Here is an 18,467-nt window from a genome sequence, read left to right as displayed (position 1 = left end):
CGGCTCCCCGCTTACCTGCTGTGTGACTCTAGGTACATCACTGTGCCGCTCGAACCTCCGTGGCCTGAGTCCAGTGGGCGTGGTCGTGAGGCTTACGCAGGGAGCTGCAGGGGGCACATTTCGGGCTCGCCACCAGGGTTTGGTTCCCTGACCTGGGGGAGCGGCTTGCGCCCCTGGCCACATCATGGCCCGGAAGGGTCCATCCTGCTGACTTTGGCCCAAGGGGCCCCCTAAGCTCCCAGGAGGAGAGGTGGGCCCCCGCCTCAGTGGTCTCCGGCTGGGGGTGGGGGAGGGAGGATAAGCTGGAGTGCAGCTGACGAGGGGACTTCCTGGATTTGGTACATTTGCACCTGGAATGTTCTGCTCTGCAAACTCCCAGGTCGCGGGGGGAAGGGTTGGAGTTTTCTAGTCCGACAGACTGCTGGAACTGGATATGCCCATCAGTCTGTCTGCTGTTCCCTCCAGCTGTCTCTCTGCTCCATGCACCTCCCTGCCTTCTTACTAATCCTTCCCCGCCCCGAGCACCTGCTGGGGCCGAGTCCACAGACCAGGCGATCCTGTCTTCAAGGATCTCAGGCTGGGAGGGGCCGTACCTACAACAGGTGCCCGGGTGCTCCATCTACCCTGTCTGTTCTCAACCTGGGGTGATTTTGTTCCCCAGGGGACGTTGGGCAATGTCTGCAGACGTTTCTGGCTGTCACAGCCGGAGGGCAGTACTTGCTTCTAATTGGTGGAGGCCGGGGCTGCGGCCCTACGTCCTCCTCCAGCGCCCCCACCACAAGGACCCTGTGACCCCAGAGTCAGTAGCAGTGAGGCTGACAGACCCGGACCTGCTTCTCAGTTCACGTTCTCGGCCTCATGGGGTGTTTTTATTCCCCAGTTTACAGAGGGAGGCGTCAGGGTTCCGAGAGGTGAAGTGGCTTGCTCGGAACCACACAGCATGTCGGGGTCCCAGGCAGGACCGAAGGTCGTGCTCTAAATCATACGGTGTGAGCTGGGTACAGCGGGACTGCTCAGGGCGGCCGGAGGAGGGGTGGTCACTGCCCTTCGGTTTTGGAGCGGGTTTGCAAGAGGCCGGAGGGGAGGGCGAAGTGAAAGCCTGAGGCGCTGTCCAGCCCCAGGTTCTAGGAAGGGAGCCCTCGAGGAAGACTGAGAACCTCAGCTCAGTGATGTAGGTGGAGAGGTGAGCGCCCGGTCGGCTCTTTGGGAGAGACGATCCGTTCCTTTTCTTGTTTAACAGAAGTTTCTGGGTTTCTACCCCAGGCCAGGCCAGGACCTGTCCCCTTCAAGGGGACGGTAAAAGGGGCTCTCAGGGATCTGAGGTCCGTCTGGGAATACAAACGAGCACAAGTCACATCACTGCAGGTCATCCAGGAATGGAGTAAACAGGGCTGAGTCGAGGAGGGGGTGTGGTGGGGGCAGGGCTCTGCTTCAGTGGAGCTTTGATGGATGGCAGGGGGCATGGCTCCAAACACTTGCAGGCGGCCGGCCGTGTTTTATGCCGCTGCGGTGTGCAGGCCAAGCGTGTGTGTGCTCACTCACACGTATGAAAAGCACATGGGTACACACATGGAGATACGCACGACGGTGTGTACCCAGCCGCATGCGAGCAGATGCATTTAAAAGGCCCCCCTTGCTTACAAAATGGGGAAATAGGGAACAAGGGCACGAAAGACGTGCGTCCGAGTGTGGATGTGCTCGCGTTCTCCTTGAAGGCTTTCTCCCTCCCCTCTGTCCGCTGCCCACCTGCTTCGAGCCCTCACCGAACCACAGGTCACTTCCGGTGCACAGGAGGGCCGGCTGGCCCCGGGCAGGGGTTTACTCTAGTCTCTGGGAACTGCCCTCGCTCAGACCCCAGCCGCTCACCCGCTGCAGATACCCCCCTTGCCCAAACCCCAGGCCCTGTGGCCTCTGACCCCCGGCTGCTGACCCCGCGGCCGCTGACTCCTCCTCCCTTCCAGGAGATCAGCTGGTTCCTGGAGGCCCTGGCCCCTCCCCTGAGGCGGAGGACGACCCTGGAGAGGCTTTCGAGTTTGACGACAGTGACGATGACGAGGACACCAGCGCTGGCCTGGCCGTCCCGGGCACTGCTCCCGAGAAGGACATCGATGCCCCACTGATCCACTGGGACGCCGCCCCCATCGCTGGTAAGGTGTTTTGGGGGAGCCTTGGGGCCTCCCATTTCCGGTCCGCTGGGGCTACAGAGAGCCAGTGGAAGATCCAGGCTCCCAGTGATGCCTCCCAGGCCCCACCACGGTCCCCAGAAGCAGGAAGGGAAAAACCATTGAGAAGAAGTTGCATTCCACCGCTTCCCTTGGGGACTGGAGATTCCAGGCATTCCTGCAGCATCTGGTGCACTTTGACACATCATAATGAAAGTGGTTTTGGCCCCGGGGTTGTGCTTTGGACACAGCGGGTGCCCAGGGCTGTGTCTCCCGAGCCCCTCTTCCTCAGCAGCTGCTCCCAGGGAATCACACCAACCAGAGAAGGAGGCTCCCAGAAGTCCTGGAGGGTGGCTCTAGGGGTGGGAGTGCCCTGATAAGCCTGGTGTTAAATGGCAGCTTCTGGGCTCTCGTATTGTGTCATCTGGGAGAGACTGGGGACCGGACTAGCAGGAACCGCCTGCAGGCTTGGGGACAAGGGGCTCCTTGAGGAGCTGGGGGTGGTGGGGCGGGGGGGGGGGGGGGGGGGGGAGGGCCAGGCCCAGTGCAGGTAGGGCGGTTGGTTCTGGTCGGAGTTGGGATATGGGCCATGGGGGTGGGAGTGGGGGTGGTGCAGGTAGGACAGGTTGGGGAGCTTAATGACAGCCAGTGCAGTGGCTGGGGGAGGGGAGGCAGGAGCCCAGGAGGCACCCGGGAAAGGGGGCGGGGATGGGCCCAGTCGGTAGAGACCAGCCTCGGGCCTGACAGGCTCTCCTCTGCTCTCTTCCCCCAGACCCAGACCCAGACCCAGACCCAGACCCGGTAGCCTCACCACCCCAGACACAGTAAGTGAGCCTCGTTCCTTTGCTTTGGCGGTTGGAGGAAGAGACACCAGGCAGGAGGTGTGAGAGAGGGTGGCGCTGTGCCCAGTAGGGCTTGGATGGGTCTTTGGCTAAGGAGGGACGCATTCAAGATCCGTCACGCATCCCCTCTGTGGCCTCCCCAGCCAACTCTGGGGCGGGCTTCACATTTGGGGCTTGGGAGTCTTACAAGCAGCGGGTTCTCAGGGTTTGGCTCACTGCTGCTTGCTGCCTGGCTTCGGGGACCTTAGAGAGCACTCCTCTAAAGGAATTCTGAGTGGTGGATTGAGGGCCTGGGGCCGGGGCTTTAAATCCTGGCCACCCTGGTTGGGGGGGAGGGGTACTTGAGTCTCCTTTTGTCTTCCTGGTGTGGGGAGCCAGGGAGACTGAGACTCAGGCAGGTGTCTCCAGGCTGGCTGTTTCAGAGATGCAGTTTGCTGCCTTAGGCCCCCTGGAGCCAAGGCAGCCCTGGATTCAAGTGCAAATGTCCCTGCATTTGCCATCTGGAGTGGGTGGGCCCTGGGAGGGTTTCTGCTGGGCCAGAGGTATGGGCTGGCCTCTCCTCCCTGGCGGAGGATCTGAACTGAATCAGCAGCCCTGCACCCGCGCGGGGAGTTCTGCTCTCCCAGGGGTTAGAGCCCTCCAGGGTGGGCCAGGAAGGAAGCTGGCCAGAAAGGCAGTCTAGTCGGGGATGCAGACACAGGAGAGCGGCCCAGAGAAGGATGCACAGGGAACTGGGGACACCGATGGGAGGGGGCCCAAGAGGAGAGCTCAGGGAGAGGGGAGGGTCGGGGAAGAGAGTTTACTGGAGGAAGCTACTGGCCCGAGGCAGGGGGGTGGGAAGGGGAGCCGGCCATGAGCTAGTGCACCGCTCCCCTCAAGGTCTGGTGCTCTTGCTTCCCTCAGACCACCCTCCAGGAGAACCCCGTTGCCCACTCGGGACTGTCCCTGCCCGTCTTCTCTCTGTGGGTCCCGGAGGCCGGATTGGGTGTCTGGCCAGTGCTGGCGCCGTGCCGAGGCGGGGACCCAGTGGCCTGAGAGCTGCTGCCATTAATTACCATGTTGTTTCCATCAGTCCCACTGGGCAGGTAGCTCAGAGAGTGTTTCAGGCACAGGGGCCCAGCCTCGGCCTTGACCCACCGCCCGCCCCTCTGCAGCACCCTTACCTGTCCTGGGACTCGCCCTGGAGCAGCCCTAGCCCCCTTGAACACCATCTCCTGGTGGCGCCAGGGCGTGAGCTCTCGAAGGTTCAAATCCCCACTCAGCTCTTCTCCAAGTGGGTGGTTTTGGGCTGCCTGTGAACCTCTCTGAGCCCCACTTTCCCCATCTGTAAGGCGGAAGTAATACCCATCTAGGAGCATCGTGGAATAGGAGAGGCTGGTGGAAGGACGCACTAAATATGCACCTTGTAAACGTTTGCTTCTACTCCGCCTCCTGTCTGGGTGTTCCCAGTGATGGGGCCCGAGGGACGGAGACTGTGCGCTCAGTGCCTCAGCCTCTGGGGCTGGGCCTGGGTTGCCCGGTGAGTCTTGCCAACACTTGGCTTGAATAAATGTCACCTTTGAGTTCCCTGACTGGGCAAAGCCCTCTGCAGAGCCTCGGTCCTGGCCGGAGTCCTCAGGGGCCTCTCTTCCTGCCCTTAGTTTCCCGGATGGAGAGATTGGGGGGCAGGACTTGTCCAAGGTCATGCGGTGAGACTCCGGCAGCCTCGGACTCCTCGTCCAGTGCTCTCTGTCTGCTCCCAGTGGCACCCCTCCCTTCCGGGTCTCTGTTTACTTCACTTCCAGCTCCTTGCCTGGGGGGTGATTTTCTACTTTGGAGTCCTCTGGGAGAAGAATCCGTTCAGATCACTGTCCTCCTTTTTATCTAAGGGAAAGAGGAAAAAAAGTTTGCTGTCCTTTTTTTTTGTCTTTAGACTTTCCTAACAGCAGTCTCTCAGCAGACGCTGCTTTGAAAAAGCAGACGTCCGAGCGGAGGACATTTTCACCAGTCCTCCTTGCATTTCCTCCACGGCCCCTGCCTGCGGGTCTGGAAATGGTCCCTCTGCCTACCTGGCCTCGGGAGGCTCCTGACAACAGAGTTGGGGTCACTGCCCAGGTCCTGGAGTTGCTGCAGCCTCAGAGCCACCGCACTCCCATCCGGGCCCTCGTCCCCAGCGGGGGAGGGAAGCGGGCCAGTCCTCGTCCCCGCCGGCCAGCTGCCAGGCAGGAGCGAGGTGGGTAAAGTGAGGGCTGGCGTCCGGGTCCTGAATCACCCGGCAGCCTGGGCCCTGAGCCACGCGGAGCTGGCTTCGAGTCCTGCTCTGCGCTTAGCTGTGCGTCATTCTGCAAGTGGCTTCCTGTCCCGAGCCTCACTTCCCAGGGGTAAGATGGGGATCATAAATCTACTCTCTTGCAGGACTTGCACGAGGCGCATGTAACCTTGATCCCGTGCTCAGTCTGGCTGGCATGCGCCGGCCGCCCCGGATGTGTTTGCTGTTGTTATTCTGGGTCCTGGCTGAGATTTGGTTGTCGAGGGAGCCGGCTGGGCTCCGTACCCTGGGAGTCAGACCGACCTGGGTTTGACTGGGCTCTCAGCAACCAGCTACCCCAGCTCTCCCAGTCTGTGCGGGGAGGAGAATCGTACTTGCGGGGTGGGCGGTGGCGAGGCTGGCTGAGGCTGACTGGCAGTCCGGGTACCCTGGCGGGGGCACTGGGTCCGTGTCTGACTTTGAGGCCTGTGGACTTCCTGGTCCCTTCACCGGCTTGGCCGGAGGGGGGCAGCCGGGCGTCTACGGGGTAAACAGAGCTGCTGGTGTTTCTGGGTGCACGGTGCCGAGGCCCCTGGGGTGATTTGAGGGTCAGGCCACCCTGCCCAACAGTCGCAAGGAGTGAGAACAACCGGGGTCTCGTCCGTCCTTGCTGCTGGTCAAGAGCCACCTTCGAAGTGCTCGGCGTTGGTGACGCTTTTGCTTGTGGCACGAGACATATCTGTTGCTGGAAAACAACCACAATAACAGCGGCAAAGTTAACGGCAGTGATGATGATTGTGTTTACTGTGTACCAGGCACACTGAGCTAAGTGCCCACTCCTGCTGATGCCTCCCATCTGCAGGAAGTAGACCCTGTCCTTACCTATGGCACAGGTGGGGAAACTGAGGCTCAGGGAAGTTAGGCGGCCAGGGTCACACGGAGATGGTACGTGTTCATTCAGCCCAAAGACTAGGACCTTGGGCCTCTCCAACCAGAGGCTGGGCATTGGACCCAGGCTGTCCTCCAGGGATGTGCTGGGGACTCCAGGTGCAGCCCCGGAACCTCAGGCTTCGGGTCATGGTGGGGGTTGTGGCCAGTTCCATATGGATGAGCCGATTGTGCGTGTATTTAATTGGGGTGAGGATTTTGCCTGCTAGGGGATTTAACTTTGCCTCTGAGTTCTTAGAGAGCAGTTTGCGAGCGGTCGGCTCTTGGGGGGCCAAGCAGGGTGGCCTCGGCACTGCCTGTACGTGATTCTGGCTGAGGTCCCTTCCTGTAAAGGGGAGCAGAGTACCAGCGGCCCCCTCCCCTCTGGTAGAAGGGTGTGGAGGCATGTCTTCCCGCCTGCACGTTGGCTCCCCTGGGCGCTGGTGGTTTGGGTGGGGGAGGCACGCATTGTATTTGCTGTCGGGTCCTCTTGGCTTAGCACACTGCCCGGCCTAGGGGAGTCCTGAAGGCATCGTGTGGAGTGAATTGTGGGCGCGGGCGGACAGAAGGACCAGTGGGGTCTGAAAGGCAACTTTCCGTGTCTCCATGAAGACGAGAATGGGAATTTGGAGCCCGGGCTTCGACTCTGGCACTGACGGAGGCCGGTGGGAGGCAGGCTCTCCGTGGCTGGGTGGCTGGTCCCACTGATGCTGGTGGTGGTGGTGAGCTAATACCGCGAGCTAACATCATCTTGCAACTGATCTCTCCCAGCACCGCAGCCGCGGGAGATGGGATGATTGATCTTGCCCACTTTTTAGATGAGGAACGGAGGCTAGAGTTGAAGCGGCTTAGCCGTCCGTTGTTGGAGCCTGTGGGATTGGCCTTTCCTGGTGGACTTTGAGGCCCATGCACTCAAGCACCCCGAGCTCTGGCCGGGGGAGTCCGGCTGACGAAGCAGCCCGGAACACCAGTGCCTGCTAGAAACAAGGGCGTGTGGGTCGCTGGCTTCCTGTGTTTTCCCTGGACTCAGGCCCGGGCCTCTTACCTCTGAGGGCACCGGCCCCCTCTGGGGTTGTTTGCTTTTCCTGCCCGGTTTTGCTGCCATCCCAACAGGGCCCCCTGCAGCCTTAGTATTTCCTGCTGGGTCAGGCTTTTGGCTCCTGTCCGGGCTGCAGGGATGCTTACTGGCTCCCTGGATACACCTGTCCTGCCCCTTCCTGGGTATCCAGACGAGATGGACTGGTCAGAGGCTCTCACCTGGGCCTGGACGCCAGGGAAGCAGTGGGGCAGCTGGATTCCCGGAGGTGCCAGGGAGCCCCGTCCTCCCTGGACACCTCCGGTGCTGGGAGGATCCGGCCGGGCACAGGGAAGCGGCATTTGAACAGAACGGATGGAACCAGGGCACTGGAGGGCCTGGCGGCGGCCTGTGGCTTCTGAGGCTCATGGATGTGGGGAGTACGGGGGTCTTGGGAGGGACGGCTGGACAAAGCCGGAGTGCCCCCAGCCCCGGGAGGAGTTTCTCCCTGGCGGAAGTCAGTCACCGGCTTATCACTCAAGGCTTTATAGACTGGCTGCAGCCCTAGTCTGGGGTTGTTTATGCTCCCGGGCTTGCCCTCAAACTCACTGTTTCTACAAATCTGGGGCATTCTCAGCCTCCCGCGTCCTCTTCCGAGGGCTCTGTGTGAAATCTGAGCCCTGGCAGAGGTCACTGCCCCTCAGAGGAAGATGTCCTCGTGACAGGGTTATGGGGACCAGGCCCCTTTTCCATTAGAGACCTCTCTCTGGCTCCTTGCCAGTCCCGAAGTGGAAAAGCTGTATTTTTTTTTGTTTTTGTTTTTCCTCCTCCCCACTTCTGGTTACGAGGGGTTTCCACATCCGGAAACCTATAGCCTTTGGATCCCGGCATAAAAGTACCAGCACAAAAGTACCCAGCGTAAGAGCCACACGGTCTCTCCTGAAGAAAGGTCCCCACGTACCCCCATTCATTGCACTGAGTACCCCTTTCAGGAATCTGGTGAAGCCCATCCCTGGATCCCTGCAGCCACAGGACGCTGCCTTCTTCCTCTCTCATCCCTGGTGCCTGGCGTAGGTGCAACACCAATAGTTTACGTGTGCACGGACTTTATGTGGTCCGTTCCACGCATCTCCTAGCTGTGGCGGGCAGAATAATGCCCCCCACTCCCCACAAAGAGTGCCACGTCCTAATCCCCAGCACCCGCGAACATGTTACTGTCTATGACAGAGGGACTTGGCAGGTGTAAGTTAAGGACCTGAGAGGGGGCAGATCCTCCTGGATTATTCAGGTGGGCCCTGTGGAGCCACAAGGGTCCTTATGAGACAGGCAGGAGGGACCCCAGTCAGAGAGAGACTGAAAGATGCCATGTTGGGGGCGCCCGGGTGGCTCAGTCGGTTAAGTGTCCAACTTCGGCTCAGGTCACGATCTCATGGCTCGTGAGTTCAAGCCCCGCGTCGGGCTCTGTGCTGACGGCTCAGAGCCTGGAGCCTGCTTCGGATTCTGTGTCTCCCTCTCTCTGCCCGTCCCCTGCTCACGCTCTGTCTTCCTCTTTCAAAAATAAATAAACATTAAAAATTTTTTTTAAAGAAAATATGCCACGCTGTTGGCGTGGAACATGGAGGAGGGGCCTCGGGCCAAGGGATACAGACTGTGCTTCCAGAGGCCTGGAAAAGCCGAGGGAACGGATTTCCCCCCCTCCCCCCCCCACCCCGCAGCCCTCCCTGCCTGTGCAGGACAGTGCTGGGGTGCAGGTGGCCAGTATTCTGCTGGCTGGCAGGCTGGCTGGGCACCCCCTGCCCCTCACCCCCATGCCTCCAGCTTGCACGTCTTTGTGGCATGCCTGTGATGTGCCCGGCGCTGCAGTGACCCAGGCCGACAGTCCCTGCCCTCGGGGGGAGGGGGCGCTGACATTCTGTGCCAGGCTGTATTATTTTCACATGCCAGGCTCTGTTTTAAGAGTTTTACCTGCCTTATCTCATTAATCCTCATGACCCCCTCGGAGGCGGGCACTGTTATAATCCCCATCTTACGGATGTGGAACCAGATGCCGAGGGGACATGGCGTCAGCCTAATGTTAGCCCAGAGCTGACATGAGGCAGAGCCGGGGCTGAGGCCAGTCAGCTTCCAGAACCGGGGTTTAACCTGCCGAGGTCTCCCACCCGGATCCGGTTTGGATCCTGCCCGCCCTACGCATGAGCTCCGTGACCCGGGACCCGTGGGTTGCCTTATCTGCTTAAGCCTCCGCTTCCTGTCTGTAAAGTGGGAAGATAGACAGGCTGCTGCAGCCGTGTGTGTGTGTGTGTGTGTGTGTGTGTGTGTGTGTGTGGTGGGGGCGGGGATGAAATGAGATGCAGGGATCGGATGCTCAGCCAGGCCAGCAAGCCGGCTCTTTGTCACTGTCCCCACAGGGCGATGGTCTGTCTGGGGCTGACCCCAGGGCATGAGGGACCCGTGCTGGCCAATGGGCTGCTTAGCATTTCCAGAGATGCGCCTCCTTCCGCTTTTGCTTTCTTATAATAGGCATACATGTTTACCGTAGAAAAATTAGAAAGTACAGAAAATGACAGACTAAAGCGAGCTTTAATTCCACCACCGCGTGTTTCTGTCCAGCTTCTTTGCTATGCAGATATGCAAGTATTCATAATATTTTTTTTTTTATAGAACTGTGGTTTTATCGCACATGCTGTTTCATGGCTCATTCTTTGTCCTAATTGCATATTGTGAGCGTTTTCCTGTGAGAGCCTGTGTTCTTGTTCAGCACCCCACATGGCTCTTGATAAGTTATTGCTGGGGGGTACAGTGCCTGCCGTGATCTGGCCCCCGAGCCCAGGGCCCTCCAGATGTCAGAGGGGTGCGTGCGACACAGGACGTAAGGGGGGGCCGTGTCAGCATCCGTGGCTGTGGAGGGTGTCCCCGGGGGCCTTGGCATTCTGTCCCCAGTGAGAGCTGTGCTACGGATGTCAAGTCAGGGGTTCTCTTTCCCCCCAGGCTTCCCCCTGGCGTCTTCTCATCTCTCAGGGGGTGGCAGAGGACAGACAGACTGGGTCCCTGATCCCTTCTGTAGGAGAGGGACGGCCCGGCTGTGGCTGCAAAGAGGCACGTGCCTGCAGGTTGGAGGCATTGCTCTGGGACCCACAGCCCAGGACCCTGTAACTGGAGGAGGGACGGAGGGGAACGCGGGGAAGGGAGGTAGCACACTGGCAGGATTTATCAAGCGCCAGCCCCCCCTGCTAAGTGTTTTAAGTGCTCGCTTTGTTTACTCCTTAAGTGCCGGGGAGGTATCATGGCCCCATCTCGCAGATAGGTTGTCTCGTTAATCCTTGCTACAGGAAGCAGAAACCGTTATTCGGCCCATTCCACAGTAGCTGTAGGACGTGTCGACCGTCCTGGCCGCCCAGAACACGCCGACAAGCCCGTGAGCCCGGTTCCCGACCCCGGCTGCCCAGGGGAAGCAGCGGGCGGTTTAGAAACGCCGATGCCTGGCCTCCTCCGGACCACCAGCTCAGGGCTGCTGGGCCCGGGCCCTGGCCGGTACCTGCTGGGGGCTTCCCGGGCAACTGCGAGGGCCACTGCTGTGAGTCATCTGACCAGATGACCTTTAAGGCCCTTCCAGCTTTAATGTGTTATATAAACTGGAAAGTGGCCAGCGCTGAAGAGAAATCTGGTAGCAGGGTTAATCTGGACTTAATGTTTTGGTGACTCTCTGGAGGGGTGATGCCCTGAGTAGGACCTCCTGGGCAACCCCTCTTGTCAAGGCCTGATAAGGCAGTCGGTATTCCGGTCCTTTCTATTCCCCAAGGGGGGATTCTTTCCTCCTTTGCGTTTTTCATACTTTGCCCTGGAAAAGGCCCTGGAATGCCCCGTGTGTGCACAGGGCGCAAACCCAGCCTGCGGGAATCCTCGGGCCTTTAGGGTTTGAGTGGTGTTCCACACCGCGTAGCCCCTGGGGAAGGGACCCTGTGGAATCAGCTGTGCCTGGAGATTCACTGGGAAACTGGGGCTAGACCAGCAGCTGCAGGGGTGAGGCCACTGCCATCGTCTGGAGTGGAGCTTTGATCGAAAACAGGCCGGGGAGGGCACCCGTCCGCATCGATCGTGCCCCCTGTGTGCTGGGGCTGACGGAATGGGGCGGCCAGGACAGAGCAGGTCCCTCCTGTCCCGGGCACTCACTTCCCTCTCATCTCTGGCTTTTCCCTGGATAGCGAGGAGATGGGCACAGAGGGTGCTTGGAGCTGCGTGGTGGCCTAAGGCTGGTGGAGAATGGACACTGGCGTTGGGGGACCAAAGAGGCGTCCTTTCTTCTGTCTCCTGCCCCTCATTTCCATCTAACTCCTTGTTCTCCGCTCCTGTCTGCGAACCGGGCTCCTTCCCCCTGCATTCTGGTGGCAGTGGGGTCACCTCGTGAGACTGGAGTCCTTCCTGTTAGCGGCCGGCCTGTTTCTCAGGTGCAAGCTGAGAGGCGTCGAAAGTGCCGGAAGCTCAGATAAGCGTGAGACAGTGGCCTCTCGTTGACTTTTATGGCTCTTTGGTTATCTTGAAGTGTTGGGGAGGCCCCCAAGGGAGGGTTTGCTCCCACGGAGAATTGTGGCCAGGCAGAAGCTGGGAGAGGCTGTCCTCTGGGTGACTGCAGAGCGGGTACCCTCAGCCTCATTTCCTGCCACGTCCTCCGCTTCCCTTGCCCGGGAGGTACTTTCCCCTGCGAGGCTTCGCAGGCAGATTGCAGCTCAGCCTTGCCGACCAGGTGACTTGGGGGGAGGTTCATTCTGAACCTCAGTTTCCTCATCTATAAAACAGTCGTGATGAGACATACACTTGTGCTCAAGGGGTCTCAAGCGTTCAACACAGCATGGGGTACGGCATAGGCACCAGCCAAGTGCAGGGCAGGGGGTGGGTGATTGTCTCCAGCCCAGCCTAGGAAGACCTGTACACCCAAAGGCACTGGCCTTTTCCCTCCCTTGGGGCTCCCAGTCGCTCTGCTTGCCTGAGCCGGGGAGGCAGCAGGGGTGGGCACGAAGGTGATTTCTCTCTGCTGGAAGATCCCTACTCCCAAGCCCAGGGGCACAGACTAGCTTCTCTGGTGGTGGAGGTGGCTTAGACCTGCACTGTCCTGTACAGTGGCCATTAGCCACGTGTGGCTATTTAGAATGAAATGACGTAGAATGAAATAAAATGAAAACTTAAGTTCGCTGTGTTTCGGTGATGCTCAGCCCGGAGGCTCATATTTCAGCCACTCCCGGATTTTAGTATGTCATGTATTATTTCCAGAGCCCTCCTAAAGCTGCCTGCCCTCACCCAAAAATACCCACTGCCTTTTGATGTCACCTTCAGAGTTTACCCAGGGCCTCCTCGGGTGTTCTCTGGCTGAATCGCAATGCAGCCTTGGGGCTGGCTGTTAGGATTTCTCTTGGACAGAGACTTGAACTTGCATAGGCCCAGTGCTCTTTCCCTCCTTCCTTTAAACATTTTTTTCAAATGTTTTTATTTATTTTTGAGACAGAGAGAGACAGAGCATGAGCAGGGGAGGGGCAGAGAGAGAGAGGGAGACACAGAATCCGAGGCAGGCTCCGGGCTCCGAGCTGTCGGCACGGAGCCCGACGCGGGGCTCGGACCCGCGGACCGTGAGATCGTGACCTAGCCGAAGTCCGACACTCAACCGACTGAGCCACCCAGGCGCCCCGCTCTCCTTCCTTTTAAAAAGTCTGCACACTCAAGCTAGGCTCAGTGGCGTTATGACACAGCAAATATGTGATGTAGTTGAATATCTAAATGCCGCTTATCTACTTCCAAGTGGTCTGGTTGAAAGAAGATAAAACTTCGTAGGCAGATGGGCTGGGCTGTAGATGCCAGCTCCCGCGGATGCACTGAGTGGCTTTGGGCGAGTGAAATGGAGTCTTTGCGAGTCTGCGTCTCCACGTGCAGAATGAGGATTACAGAGCCTGCCTCGCCTGCGTTCTTGCGAAGTGAAATCGGGAAATACAAAGCAAACCGGGAAGCGCGCAACAGGTGCTTTGTAATGGTCACCGCCTGCCGTGGTCAACATATCGAAGCAGAGAGAGTCTGTGGTTGGGCCACTTTTGAGCCAAATCGCCAAGCTGGCGTGGACGGGGGCTGGAACGGGTTTGGTCCCGTCCGAGCACCTGCAGGATGTCTCTGGGTTGAGGAGGTGGGGGGCGCAGGGAAGGGAAGGTGTCAGGGAAGGGAAGGTGGCTCCCGTCAGCCCAGCACCCCGTCCTGGTCTAGCCCAGCCCTGTCCCTCGCTGGCCCGTGGAAAGTGCTACCCTGGACTGAAATACGCCATCTTCCTCACCCCGGGGTGACACTGCTGACTTCTGGCCGTAAAACGTGAGCCAAGATTTGCTTCTCCAGGGCTGCCCGTCACCTAGACCTGCACTGTCCTGTACGCGGCCACCAGCCACGGGTGGCTGTTTAAAATTAAATTACTTGCTGTGAAACAGAACTAAAAGTGAAGTCCTTTAGTCCCCTTAGCTCCAGTAACGAAGTTCCACTCATCACATTCCAAGCACCCGGCAGCGTGGCTCGCCGGACGGCACAGACAGAACATTAACAGCATCACAGCCGTTGGTGCTCTCGTACCTGAGCCGCAGGGGTAGGAGCCCATGCTGGGGCCAGGCAAGCTGGCTCCACGTCTGGCTCTGCCACTCGGGCAGTGTGACCGTGGCCAGGTTCCCCCGTGGGCCCAGCGCCCACAGGTGGATGCAGGATTCACCTCTTGGCTGCTCCTGGGAAGTGCTCCCTCCCCCTCTTCCTTCTCCTCCCCCCCACCCCTTCCGCTGCCTCCTCCCTCCCCTCCTCCTGCACTCTCCTGATGTGTGCCTCCCCTCCTCCTCCCAGGGCTCTTGTGCGGGGACATTCCAGTCAATTCTTGGCAACCGTGGCTACTGTCTTGGACCGTTTCAGGTCCCTCTGGATCGGCAGGTGTGGCCTTTAGTTTTTTGAGGCTGGACTTAAAAAATAAATAAAAAAAACCCCCAACATTCTTCCTGGAATAGTTTTAGATTTATAGAAAAGTTGCAAGGGTAGCATACAGAGTTGTGTATACCCAACAGCCCGTTTTCCCTGTGGTTAATATCTTACATGACCATGGAACGTTTTCTTTCCTTTTCTTTTCCTTTCTTTTCTTTTCCTTTTCTTTTCTTTTCTTTTCTTTTCTTTTCTTTTCTTTTCTTTTCTTTTCCTTTCCTTTCCTTTCCTTTCCTTTCCTTTCCTTTCCTTTCCTTTTCTTAACGTTTGTTTATTTTTGAGAGAGAGACACACACACAGGGTGTGAGTGGGGGAGGGTCAGAAAAAAGAGGGAGACACAGAATCTGAAGCAGGCTCCAGGCTCTGAGCTGTCAGCACAGAGCCCGACGCGGGGCTCGAACTCATGAACCGTGAGATCATGACCTGAGCCGAAGTCAAATACTTAACCGGCTGAGCCACCCAGCCTCCCCGACCACGGAACATTTCTTGCAAGTGAGAAGGCAGTGTGGGCACACGACCATTCACTGAACTCCAGGCTTTATCTGAGTCTCGCCAGGTTTTCTTCTTACACCCTTTTCTGTTCCGGGATGCCGTCCAGGCTCCCATGTTGTGCACGTACTCGTTGTATGTTTAGCCCGGTCTGTGACAGTTTCGTAGTCTTTCTTCCCTTGCTTTTCACGATCTTGGGAGTGTTGGGGAGTCATGGCCAGGGGTTTGTAGAATGCCTGGGTTTGTCTGGCGCTCTTCCTGCGATCAGACTGGGGCTACGGGCGTGGGGTTACAGTGCTGCAGAGGACAGACGGCTTCTCGTCGCATCCCGTCGGGGTACACGGCGTCACGCGTGATGTCGCGGGAGATGTTCACTCAGCCTCTTGGTTGAGCTGGCATTCGCTGCCTGGCTAGTTTTCCCTCTGAGTGTCTGCGGCCGGGAAGCTGGCCTCCGGGTCCGGCCCATCCTCACGTCGTGGGGGATGAAGTTCTGCGTCCCGTGCCTGGTTTTGTGAAGCTTTCCAAGACCTCGTTTCCCACAGAGGCAGGGGTCCCCCGACCCCAGCCCCCATCTTGCCCAGAGGAGAATGGGCGATGGCCAGCCCACTGAGTCTGCCCCGGAAGAAAGACGGGTGCCCTTGCATCCAGGCACCTGACCCTCAGCACTGGGGTCTTAGGGTGCTTTCCAAAGATGGGGAAACTGAGAGGGGGAGGGGCTTGTTCAAGGCCAGCCCAGCAGCGGCCTCCCCCGCTCTCCTGACTCACGGCTTTGGGGGCCAGGGGCTCCTGGGCTTCAGCCCCCCGCCCCTGCACCTCATGCACCCTGCCGTCCTGGTGAGGGGCTACCAGAGGCTTTGAGGAGCCGGCCGTCCCGTCCCTCCCTGTTCAGCGGCACCATCCCTGTCCCCGCTGGCTCCCTGACTCTGTTTCTTGGCCCGCAGGGTACCACCGGTGGTGAGCAACGGGGATGCTGTGGGTGCTGCTCTCTCCGGGGTCCGGCGCTCCAGCTGGAAGCGGAAGAGCTCTCGCCGGAGTAAGTGCCCCCATGCCCCCCTCCCCCCCCCAAACCTCATCTTAGCTCAGGAAGGTGGTACCGTGATAACCTTAGAGCCCCTTCCTCAGGCCCAGAGGGCTGATGTGGGCTCCCCCGTGCCACGGGGACGTCCTCCCTGGGTGGGCTGCCGCAGGCTTGGTGGCAGCTCTGAGGGGGGCCGGCCGCTGCCCATGCCTGGGAGTTGCCCCCGTCTCCTGCCCGATGGGAGCCATGGTCCAGGAGTAGATCGTGTGTTTGACCGCTTATCTGTTCCCCCAAATACCCAGAAGCTCCTACAGCAGGGCGGATGGGCTGGCAGTGGGGTGCCCTGCTGCCCAAGACGAGGTCCCTCTCGGGAGCAGAAGCCACCAGGTAGGCAGGAGGTCACCTTGCAGAGGGCAAGGTGCCAGGAGGGGGAGGCGGGAGTGAGGAGAACCTGAGAGTCCTGAAGGCAGAGAGGCGGGAGCAGGGCTCAGGGAGAGAGCATCCAGGCAGGGTCCACCTGTGCAGGAGCCCCAGTCCCCCCCAGCCCCAGGGTGGAGGGGGGACATCTGGCACCCTGGGAAGCAACGGCCTTGGTGTGACGGAGGGTAGCATCCAAGGGGTGATTGGGGCGAGGTGAGGCTGCATGTCCCCAGCTCCTTCTGGGGCCGTCCAGCCCTGCTTTTCCGAAGGCAACAGGGAACCACGAGAGGGGAGCCGGAGATGCTGTGGGGTGGGGGCAAAGCCATAAGACAGGGTGGGGTGCCTGCAGCCCAGTGGGGAGGCTGATGGCCAGAACTAGGGACCTGAAGAGAGGTGAGCAGGTCTCAGAGCCATGTGGGAAACAGAGTCCGTATGGGGGTGGAGGAGGGGGTCGAGGGTGAGGCTTGACCAGGCTCTGGGGGCCCCGGGGGCCCCGGGGGCCCCGGGACAGCCGGAAGCACTGCAGTTAGGACCGTGGGGATTTCAGAGCCCGTCTGGTCCTGTGTCTTCTGCGAAGGGCGATGGGGCAAAGACAGGCTCCCATCAGGGTGGGGACTGGTTTTCCAAACCCTGGCTCTGTGGAGGGGGGCACACCCCTAAAGAGGGCAGAGGTTGGGCACACAGTTTTGAGGGAAGACCTCCTTTTTTTTTAATGTTTATTTTTGAGAGACAGAGAGAGACACAGTGCGAGCAGGGGAGGGGCAGAGAGAGAGGGAGACACAGAATCCGAAGCAGGCTCCGGGCTCTGAGCTGCCAGCAAAGAGCCCCAGGCGGGGCTCGAACTCACGAACAGTGAGATCGTGACCTGAGCCGAAGTCAGAGGCTTATTAACCTTAACCGACTGAGCCGCCCAGGCGCCCTGAGGGGAGATCTCCTTAATGTGTCCATCCCGGTAGCTGCTAACAGGGGCAGAGTGCGCGCCTGCCCTGACCCCTTCCAGTCCAGCAAAATACTAGCAGAGGGATGTGTTCGTTTGCTGAATTCTTCAGCAGTCAGGATCCTGCTGGCTGAGTTTTGGGGGGGCCTCTCCTTAACCCCACTCTCCAAATCCACTCCCCTCCCCCCATTCCCTGTCCTCAGTAGGGCTGCTTTGCCCGGCCACCTCTGGGTGGGAGGTAGTTCCTTTCGGGTAAGTCCCGTGAGGGCTTCTGGGCCCCTGAAGATGTCCCCGGGGCCCCAGGGCACAGGCGCAGGGTCGGCTTCATGCTCCCTGCAGGTGCCGCGAGCAGCTGCGGCGTCAGCCAGATGGGCAGGCCTGTGGGTGGCAGGGAGGCAAGTGGGGGTCTGCCATGCTCGCCAGGAGGGTGCCTTGGTGGGGAGGGCCGGGAGAAGCAGCGGAAGCGCGTCCTCGGAGAGGAGAGCAGCCGGCAGGGGCTCCCCAGGGGCTGGGCCGAGGGCTGCTGGCCGGGCCCAGCCGAAGGGCTGCGGGGCGGCGGGAGGGAGCCGCCGGCTGGCGCAGTCCCGCTGGCAGCCCGGCAGCCGCCTCCGCCCCTAGCGCTCTTGTCCTCTCCCTTTGCTCCCAGTCGACCGATTCACTTTCCCCGCCCTGGAAGAAGATGTGATTTACGACGACGTGCCCTGCGAGAACCTGGATGCCCATCAACCCGGTAGGCCTCCTCCGCGCTTCCGTGCCGCCTTCGGGGACGGGCCGGGGGGCAGGGCCTGGGAAGGGTTGTCTTCTGTTTGGCTCCCCACCCCACCCGGCCTTGGCCGCTGCCTCCAGCTTTCACCAACCTCCGGTCGTCCTGGGAGAGGATGGGGCCGGCTGGGGGCGTGGCCAGGCCGGGGCTGGGCGGGGTTGGGCTTCGGGACCCCCGGCTGGCTGCTGGGACCCCCTGGCGGCGAGGCCGGACCTGGCATTTCACCTCCCCAAGCCTCCATTCCTGCCTCGGGAGAACGGGGTGGTGTAGTCCTGGGCTTCCCAGGGCTGCTGGGGAGAAGGGCAGCTCGTTAAACCTGACCGCTGAGGCAGAGAGGTCTCTAGAAAGCCTGTGCCTTGCTTGCTCTGGGCCCAGGGAGGCCGGTGGGGGGGGGGGGGGATTGTGGCTGTAGAGAGGAAGCAGGGTGGGGTGGGGGTAAGTCTGCCCCAGCTGCCCCCACCCCCAACCGCCCCCCAGCATAGAGTCAGTCACCCAGCAGGAGAGAGCATCACTCAGATCCAGGGAGAAGGGATGGTTAGTAACTTCACGGTCAGAGCCGCCTTTGCTCAAACACATCGGGGTAGCGACTCTTCGTGTTTGGTTTCCTGGAATCTGCTTAGAAACTTTGATTTGGGGTATCGTGGCCTCAATGTACAGACAAGGAAACTATAGGCAGAGCTGGGATT

General features: G+C 59.8%; 1 protein-coding gene across 5 annotated transcripts in view; it reads left to right on the top strand.

The window, feature by feature from the left end:
• ARHGEF10L (Rho guanine nucleotide exchange factor 10 like) overlaps positions 1-18,467 on the top strand; it is a 143,424-nt gene that overhangs the window by 38,848 nt on the left and 86,109 nt on the right. For 4 of the 5 annotated variants that reach the window (XM_060621160.3, XM_060621158.3, XM_060621163.3 and 1 more), the window contains exons 3-6: positions 1,962-2,147; positions 2,935-2,986; positions 15,585-15,676; positions 17,665-17,748. In XM_060621160.3, coding sequence (XP_060477143.3) covers positions 1,962-2,147; positions 2,935-2,986; positions 15,585-15,676; positions 17,665-17,748 — 414 coding nt within the window. Of the gene's footprint in view, positions 1-1,961; positions 2,148-2,934; positions 2,987-15,584; positions 15,677-15,963; positions 16,049-17,664; positions 17,749-18,467 lie in introns of those variants that run through there. The other variant, XM_060621164.3, reaches the window with a different exon arrangement.

This window comes from Panthera onca, chromosome C1 (genome assembly GCF_046562875.1).
Source record: "Panthera onca isolate mPanOnc1 chromosome C1, mPanOnc1 haplotype 2, whole genome shotgun sequence".
Classification (NCBI taxonomy): Eukaryota; Metazoa; Chordata; class Mammalia; order Carnivora; family Felidae; genus Panthera; species Panthera onca.
The sequence above is the reverse complement of the archived record's forward strand: the minus strand, read 5'-3'. Positions and strand labels throughout refer to the sequence as shown.